The sequence below is a fragment of the Cotesia glomerata genome, linkage group LG8, assembly GCF_020080835.1.
Source record: "Cotesia glomerata isolate CgM1 linkage group LG8, MPM_Cglom_v2.3, whole genome shotgun sequence".
In the NCBI taxonomy this organism is placed as follows: domain Eukaryota; kingdom Metazoa; phylum Arthropoda; class Insecta; order Hymenoptera; family Braconidae; genus Cotesia; species Cotesia glomerata.
The window spans coordinates 12,614,250-12,623,474 of NC_058165.1; the positions used below are offsets into that span (position 1 = coordinate 12,614,250).

The window sequence follows — 9,225 nt, forward strand, 5'->3', positions numbered from 1 at the left end:
TTTTTATCAGTCGTTTATTTAGTTAATAATGTTTATAAATAAAAAATAATGATTATTTTTTTTATAAATGAACAAAGTATTTATTATTATTATGAATAACTTATACATCTTAATTTTTTATAGAAGTATAAGATGAAAAAAAAAAATTGCCAATCTTTTTAAGATGACAACATCTTTCATAAATTATTGTTTAAATTAATCGTTTCGATTATTAGTAATCAAGTATTTTAATTAATTTGTTTAAACTTACTTCCATATTTTTTTTAATCATGTTTGACGCGTAACAAATAAATTAATTAAAGTAAAATTGAGTATTGCTATAATTTTTTGATTTAACCAGGGGAAAATTTAGTTAATGAGAAAAGGTAATGAGTAAAATTGTGTCGCAGTTAACATTATTCAGTTTTTTGTCTCTTGTTTAATCCACTTGAGTAGGTTGAGGAATAAATTGTCGTACGACCTTCAAGAAGCCAATTTAATAGTTTGACATCGTCGTCAAATTTGCGTACATCACTCATTTTTTCCACTTTAAAAGTTATTTCGTCGTTTTCTGTAGATATTTTAGTGATTATTTATATAATTAGTTTTATGTATGGTAAGTTTATAAGATAAAAGCTTACTCAATTTGTAAATAGAACCAATTAATTCAACATGTTCTCCCTTTTCGAATTTATTTTCTTTATAAGAATTAATAGTAACTTCCATTTTAAATACATCATCAGTGATGGAAAAAAAAGCTTTGTTCCACTCTTCGTTATCATTTTTAATGACAGAAAATTTAGATTTAATGTAACCAGTAGTTTCTAGATTAAATATAGATAAAGAATTGTATTCATAAATTATTAAATAGATTAAAAAAAATTGTTAAGAATTTTATATTATAATTGTAAATTGTAAAAAAATTAATTTAAATACGAGAATTTTATTGAAATAAGTATTTAGTGTAATTTGTAATATATAATTATTGAAAATTTTAATTTGTTGTAAATTTCAATTCATCAATAATAAGTTATGAGTAGATAGATATAAATTCGGTAAGTTATTTATAGTAATGAAAAATAATAATAAAACTATAAATTTATAATTATATATTAACTGTTGTGAATAGTAAAGAATTAAAAAAAAAAATTCTAAAGCTAAAAATTATTTGATAATCGAATATAAAGCATAATTGTAAATATTAAGCATTCAATTATCATAAATTATAGTTAAATCTTAGGTATAAAGTATTAATTGTAAAAATCAACAAGATACAATGTAAAATATAAAATAAAATTATAATACATACTAAATCTATGCGGCAAAATACTTGTTCCAATCGCACTTAGTGAGATCATTGATAAAGAATCATCAGGAGAACTAGTAGAAGGTTAGGTACAGTAACATATTTATTCAAATCAATTTCACCGACCTTTTAAATAATGGTATATTTATGCATAGTTAATTGGGCACCCTGAAAATTCCCTTTATTATATTTGTTATTAACTGCAGCTCGAACGTTTTCCAAATGAATAACCTAAAAAAGAGGATTTTAGTAACAATTATTAATAATAATTTATAATAATAATATGAATAATGTTACATTTCCCAATTTAATCTCTTGTTCAGTTCGTGTGATATCATCATCATATGCATTTATTTGAATTCTGTATTTTTTTGAATTATTCAAAATAAATTTGAAAATCCGTAAATTTCCGTATTGTTTGGTTGATTCAATAGCATCAACAAATCCAACCAATTCACTTAGAAAAAAATTCAAAATTATCACTCAATTTATTTGAATTGAGTATAAATAAATCAAATAAAACTTACACGAATAAGCCAGGAACAAATGCCTCAACAACTGCATCAGGAGTAAAGTTAATATTTTCTTCATTTTTTTCTTTCGAATTTTTAGACATTTTTTTTTTAATCCAATAGATCGCAAACAAAATAAATAAATTATATTTTCAATTTATATATACCTTATATATTATTAGAGACTTTATATTAGGATTAGGAACTTTATATTGAAATGTCAATACGAGTAATAATTATTAAATTTTCTTTAGTTTAGTCGTTACCAAGGTTACGTTGTCTCGACGCTTAGATAAAAATATATGCTATCAATTATACATCCATAGCATAGTCACTAGTGTAATATAATGGTCGCATCCAACAGGTGACACTACAAACGTAAGAATTAACGTTCAGTTTACTTAAGTTGGCACTCTTAGTGAGATAACATCCAGGGGGCTAACTTTAGTACACAAGGCATTAATGCTGACATCTGTATATATGATTGAAACGATACTTAGATCAGATATCATTGAAATAATACGGTAGGTCATTGAAGCGCGAATTTGAATATATTGTTTTTTCTTAAAATATAAAATTAGAATGAATAAAATATTATAATTTTTAAAAAATCGTTTGGTACATATTTCATATTAGTATACACTGAAAAAAAAGTTTTTTTCTTTCAAGGAAATGTTTCCTTATGGTTAAAAAAATGGTATTCTTATGATTAAAATACAAAAGTTTTTTAACTATGAGAATAAAGTTTTCTAATTGTAAAAAAACTAGCCTTATAGTAAAGCGTGGTATTTTAAGGTTAAGAATACCAGTTTTTTTAAATCAAGAAAACTCGAGTAAAAAATTTAGTATATTAGGAGGAAAAAAACTTTTTTTTAGTGTCTGTATTGCTATATATTTGATAAAAAATTTTGACTTGAAAAAAAAATTTTTCGAATAAAAATAGTTCAAAATAATGTCTTTTATTATAATTAAAATCAAGGCGGGTGTTAAAATTCCGCTTGATCTAATAATTATCGAAATTAATTAAGGTAAAGTACCCAGTAGTTGAACAGATTTTAAAATAAAGCTTATTTAACCCTACTTTTATTAATATATAAAGATGTCATTATCAGTTCAAATTAGTGATTTTCATGAAAATATGAACAATTTTGAATTGATTGAAGCGCAAAATAACTCAGATAATTGATTATCTATATTTTGACAACGTTTTTAAAATAGACTATAAATGAGTAAAAGTTGAACAATCAATTCTGACAAGCCGCAGTAGTTGAACACTCGGGAGCAGTAGTTGAACTAATAAAATATATGGCAATAGGCAATGCCTATAAGTAACAATTACATAATTAATCATACAGATGTTATGGAATAAACTCATAATGAAAAAATTTATAGTAATTCCCAAAGATAAAAAAAAATCTAAAATCATTTTAATATTGACTTTAATGTTAATAACTTTAGACATAATTTGAGAAAATAATTACACTTAATTAAAAAATTGTTGGTTCGATTAGAATAACGGAATAGTCCTTCACAGTCAAATCCTTGTTTATCTGGATATTGGCGCCAACACCCGGCGATGGGTTAAACATAACTTAAGTCAGTTAGCATTTTAAAATTGAAATGGAAATAATCTAGAAAATGAAAACAAAATAATGTTAGAGAACGTCATAATATAAACAATCGTGAAAATTATAATAGATGAAATATAAATAAGTGTAAAGATAACTAAGTATCGTATTATCACAAAAATGTGGTTCCTGATTCCTTATTGGTTAAAAAGTTAAAGCGAGCAATTTGAATTTATCGCAAAAGTTTGGAAATTCAAAAGTGCTCGTCTCAACACTTATTTATCACAAAAAAAAAATAAAGTAATAAATTACTGAAATAATCGAAAGTGCTCATGTATGGCTGAAGATTAAATTATATATGTATATATATAGATACCGTTAATTGTTAGTGAATTTATTCATTTCGTAATTAAATAACTTTAAATAACATTAAATTAGACGGTCATCGTGACTACATACATCATCCACACATACACATAACCCGACGTCCACTGAAATATTTTTTTAAAACCGTTTTTTTTATACTACATAGCAAAAATAGTATTTTCTATAGTATCTACTGTTATAAAAAAGTGTTATTATTGATATTTTTTGTCAACTCATTTAAAACTCAACGTGTCAAAAGGTTCAGATAAGAGTAATTTAAGCTGCGATAATTGTTTGACTTGAGAGAGTGAGAGTAAAGCACTACTCATGCTTCGCGTTGAGAAATGCAAAACAGTTTCCAACAGGAGTTGAAGGACATTCACAATTAATGATTTAAAAAATATAATCATACCATTCTAGCGTTAATCTGGACATTGTAGTTTGCTGCCAACGCTCCCCAGAAAAAGATACGTACCCGCGACCCACTACCATTAGTGACAATGATAGTAAATAGTTGGGTCTCATCGTTTCGCGTTATCACAGTTCTAATTCCTAAGACAGTTTCAACAAGTGCACGAAATTCACTGCAATTATAATATTAAGATTGAAAAAACGATAATTTAATGTAATTATTAATTAAATTAAACATTTCAGACATCAATTAACTTAAATCTTATAATTATCAAGTAAATGTTACTTACATCTCATTACTACCAGCAACCCAGCTGTTTATCTCATGGTTTGGCGTAAAAGTCTCCAACAATCTTGCAAGTTAATTCATTTTAATTTATTTAAAAAATTACTTAATCACCAATACCGCGTCAATTATTCGCAAAAAGAAAAGGACACTGTTTGCGTGACAAGATGCAGTGTATGTGTAAGTCATTGATTTGAACCTTAAAAAACCGCCATCAACAATTTTTCTTGCGTTTTCGGCTTTAACTAAAGAAGCGGGAAAATTAAGTGCGTTCCGCCCGAACTAAATCCTGAGTACGCAGGGTAGAAGTACCCAATTATCATTAAAATGAAATCTACTTCCATTTCGGCTGCCGATTAGCCTTTTTTTTTTTATTGAAAGTTCCTTAGATTATTCTAAATACAAATAAAAATCCATTCATGGCCGCCCAGTACTTCTAGCTGATCCTCGCTACTGATTTGTTAGTTCAAAATTTTCTCAATTATTCCAAATAAAAATCATGAACACAGTCACAGCCGCCTATAGCCCCTGACTGACCGTCACTCCTTATTTTTTATTTGGAAATTATTTCAATTTATTTAAATAATGGAATTGAAAAGTCATTAACGGCAGCCTAGTTCCTCTTATTTACTATCACTAATGATTTTTGAATTAAAAATTACTATAATCGTTTTAAATGAGAATAAAAATTGATTTACAGCTACAGATCGCCTGTTACAGACACTAATCACTAATTTTTTTACTATGATTATATTAGTTATTCTAAGTCAAAATAAAAATTCATTTATGGCCGCCCAGTTTATCTTACTAACCCTAGCTATCGATTCTTTATATTAAAAATAACTTTGATTATTCTAAATGAGAATAAAAATTCACACATGCCTGCCCAGTAGGTTCTGTTTTGCACATGACATTGTAAGAACCTCTAACTGTTCCTAGATACTGATTTTTTAATTGAAACTTGTCTCAATTAATCCAAATGAAATTCAAAAACTCAGTTATAACCACCTAGAGTCCATGACTGAACGTCGCTACTTATTTTTTATTTAAAAAATATTTTAATTAATTTAAATACAAGTAGAAATTCATTCATGGCTTCTAAGTGCCTCTAACTTAATATCACTACTGATTTTTCAATTAAAAATTACTTCAATCGTTTTAAATGCAAATAAAAATTCATTTATAGCTACCCAGTGCCTGTAACTGATCCTCGCTACTGATTTGTTAGTTCAAAATTATCACAATTATTCTTAATAAGTATCAATAACTTAGTTACAGCTACCTAGAGCTCCTTACTTCTCGTCGTGGCTCATTTTTTATTTTGAAATCATTTTAATTGATTTAAATAAAAATAAAATTACAATCATGGCCGCTCATTGCCTCTAACTTAGTACTACTACTAAATTTTTAATTAAAAATTACTTTAATTGTTCTAAATAAAAATAAAAATTTATTCGTAGCCACCCAGTTTTTGTAACTAACCCCCGCTACTAATTTTTTTTATTGCAAATTACTTTAATTATTCTAAATATAGATAAAAATTTATTTATGGACACCCAGTAACTGTAACTGATCCTCGCTAGTAATTTTTTTATTCAAAATTGCTTCGATTTTTCCAAATAAGAATAAAAAATTATTTATTGTTGCCCAGTATCTCTCACTGATCCTTGCTAGCGATCTTATAATTCAAAATTGCCTCAATTATTTCAAATCAAAGTTAAAAACTCAGTCATAGCCGCCTGGAGCCCCTGACTGACCGTCAATCCTTATTTATTACTTAAAAATTAATTTGATTAATTTAAATAAAAGCAAAAATTTATATATAGCTGCTTAGTGCCTTTAACTTACTATTACTACTGACTTTTAGTTGAAAATTACTTTTATTGTTGTAAGGGAAAATAAAAATTCATTGATGATTTCCTAGTTTTTCTAACTAACCCAAACTACTGATTTTTTTTATTGAAAGTTCCTTAGGTTATTCTAAATAAAAATAAAAATCCATTCATGGCTGCCCAGTAATTTTAGCTGATCCTCACAACTGATTTGTTAGTTCAGAATTTTCTCAATCATTCTAAATATAAATCAAAAACTCAGTCCCAGCCGCCGAGAGCCCCTGGCTTTCCGTCATTGCTTATTTTTTATTTCAAAATTATTTTAATTTATTGAAATTAAAATAAAATTTCAATCATGGCCGCTCATTGCCTCTAACTTACTACTACAACTGAAATTTGATTTTAAAATTACTTTAATTGTTTATAATAAAAATAAAAATTTTTTCACAGCTCCGCAGTGCCTGTAACTGATCCTGATCATTAATTTTTTGATTAAAATTAATTTTATTGTTCTAAATGGAAATAAAAATTTATTCACAGCTACGCAGTGCAGGTAACTGACCCTGATTAGTATTTTTTTGATTGAAATTAATTCAATTTTTCTAAATAAAAATTGAAAAGTATTCATAGCTACACAGTTCCTTTTACTGAACGTTGCTACTTATTTTTCATTTTCAAATTACTTTAATTATTTTAAATAAAAATTAAAATCTATTCATAGCCGCCCAGTACCTGTAACTGACCCCGATAACTAATTTTTTTATTGAATTTAATTTAATTATTCTAAATGAATAAAACTTCAATCGTAGCCACCCAGTTTTCCTAACTAACTCCCGCTACTTATTTCATTTTATTCAAAAATCACTTTAATTATCTTAAATAAAAATAAAAATTCATTCAGGGCCACCCAGTACATCTAACTATTTCTCGCTAGCGATTTCTTAATCCAAAATTGCCTCAATTATTCCAATAAAAAATTAAAAACTCAGTCATAGCCGCCTGGAGCCTCGAGTAATCGTCAATTATGATTTTTTATTCAAAAATTAATTTAATTCATTTTCATACAAATAAAAATTTATTAATGGTTTCCTAGTTTTTTTTACTATCCCACACAACCGATTTTTTTTATTGAATGTTCCTTAAATTATTCTAAATAAAAATAAAAATCCATTCATGGCCGCCCAGTACTTCTAGCTGATCCTCGCTACTGATTTGTTAGTTCAAAATTTTCTCAATTCTTGCAAATAAAAATCAACAACTCAGTCACAGCCGCCTATAGCCCCTGACTGTCCCTCACTCATTATTTTTTATTTGGAAATTATTTTAATTTATTTAAATAAAAGTGAAAATCATTCATGGCTGCTTATTTTCTTTAACGTACTGTCACTACTGATTTTTCAAATAGAAATTACTTTAATCGTTCTAAATGAGAATAAAAATTCATTTATAGCTTCTCATTGCCTGTTACTAAACCTAATCACTTAGTATTTGATTAAGATTAATTTAATTATTCTTAATCGAAATAAAAATTTATTCATAACCGCCCAGTTTTACTTACTAACCCTCGCTACCGATTTTTCTCATTAAAAATTACTTTGATTATTCTAAATAAAAATAAAACTTCATTCATGGCCGCCCAGTACCTCTAACTGATCCTCGCTACTGATTTATTAATTGAAAGTTGCCTCAATTATTTCAAATAAAATTCAAAAACTCAGTCACAGCCGTCCAGAGCCCCTGAATGACCGTCGCTACTGATTTTTTATTGAAAAATTATTTTAATTTATTTGAATAAAAGTAAAAATTTTTTCATGGCTGCTCAGAGCCTCTCAATTACTATCACTACTGATTTTTTAATTAAAAATTTTTTCGGTCAATCTAAATGAAAATAAAAATTCAATCACAGCGACGCAGTGCCTGTAACTGACCCCGATCACTAATTTTTTGATTAAAATTAATTTAATTTTTCTAAATAAAAATAAAAATTTATTTATAGCTACCCAGTTTCATTGACTGAACGTTGCTACTTATTTTGCATTTTTGAATAACTAATTATTTTGAATAATAATAAAAATCCATTCAGAGCCGCCCAGTACCTGTAACTAACCATGATCACTAATTTTCTTATTGAATTTAAATTAATTGATCTAAATGAAAAAAACGTCATTCGTAGCCGCCCAGATTTCGTAGCTAACCCTCGCTACTTTTTTTTTTTTATTCAAAAATCACTTTAATTATTTTAAATAGAAATAAAAATGTATTTATGGCCGCCCACCATAACTAACTGATCGTTTCTAGGGATTTTCTAATTCAAAATTGCCTGAATTATTCCAATAAAAAATCAAAAACTCAGTCATAGCCGCCTGGATCCTCTGACTGACCGTCAATCCTTATTTTTTATTAAAAAATTAATTTGATTCATTTGGATAGAAGCAAAAATTTATTCTTGGCTGCTTTGTGCCTTTAACTTACTATGACTACTGATTTTTAATAAAAAATAACTTTAATCATTTATATGAATATAAAAAATTATTCGTATCCGCCAAGTTTTCTAACCAACCCACGCTACTGATTTTTTTTATCGAAAATTACTTCCATTATTCTAAATAAAAATTAAAATTCATTTATTGCCCCCCAGTACCTATGACTGATCCTCGCTAGTAATTTTTTGAATTAAAATTGCTTCAATTATTCCCAATAAAAATTAAAAACTCAGTCTTAGCCGCCTATAGCCCCTGACTGACCGTCACTCCTTATTATTAATTTTAGAATTATTTCAATTTATTTAAATTATGAAATTGAAAAGTCATTAATGGCAGCCTAGTTCCTCTTATTTATTATCACTACTGATTTTTTGATTGTAAATTACTATAATCGTTTTAAATGAGAATAAAAATTGATTGAAAGCTACAGATCGCCTGTTACTGACCATAATCACTAATTTTTTTACTATAATTAAATTAGT

General features: G+C 26.9%; 1 protein-coding gene across 2 annotated transcripts; it reads right to left on the reverse strand.

The window, feature by feature from the left end:
• Positions 1–279: 279 nt before the first annotated feature.
• On the reverse strand, positions 280–1,927 carry LOC123270552. 2 transcript variants are annotated; one of them, XM_044736662.1, is made up of 4 exons: positions 1,813–1,927; positions 1,289–1,516; positions 621–803; positions 280–550 (listed from the first exon to the last, which is right to left on the reverse strand). In XM_044736662.1, exons 2-4 carry the CDS (start codon positions 1,335–1,337, stop codon positions 396–398), a joined length of 387 nt encoding a protein of 128 aa, XP_044592597.1. In that variant the 5' UTR covers positions 1,338–1,516; positions 1,813–1,927; the 3' UTR covers positions 280–395. The 2 variants fall into 2 exon arrangements, with proteins under 2 accessions (XP_044592597.1, XP_044592599.1); XM_044736664.1 differs by lacking the exons at positions 280–550; positions 621–803 and adding an exon at positions 1,583–1,742 and having other exon boundaries at positions 1,228–1,516.
• Between the last annotated feature and the right edge of the window lie 7,298 nt (positions 1,928–9,225).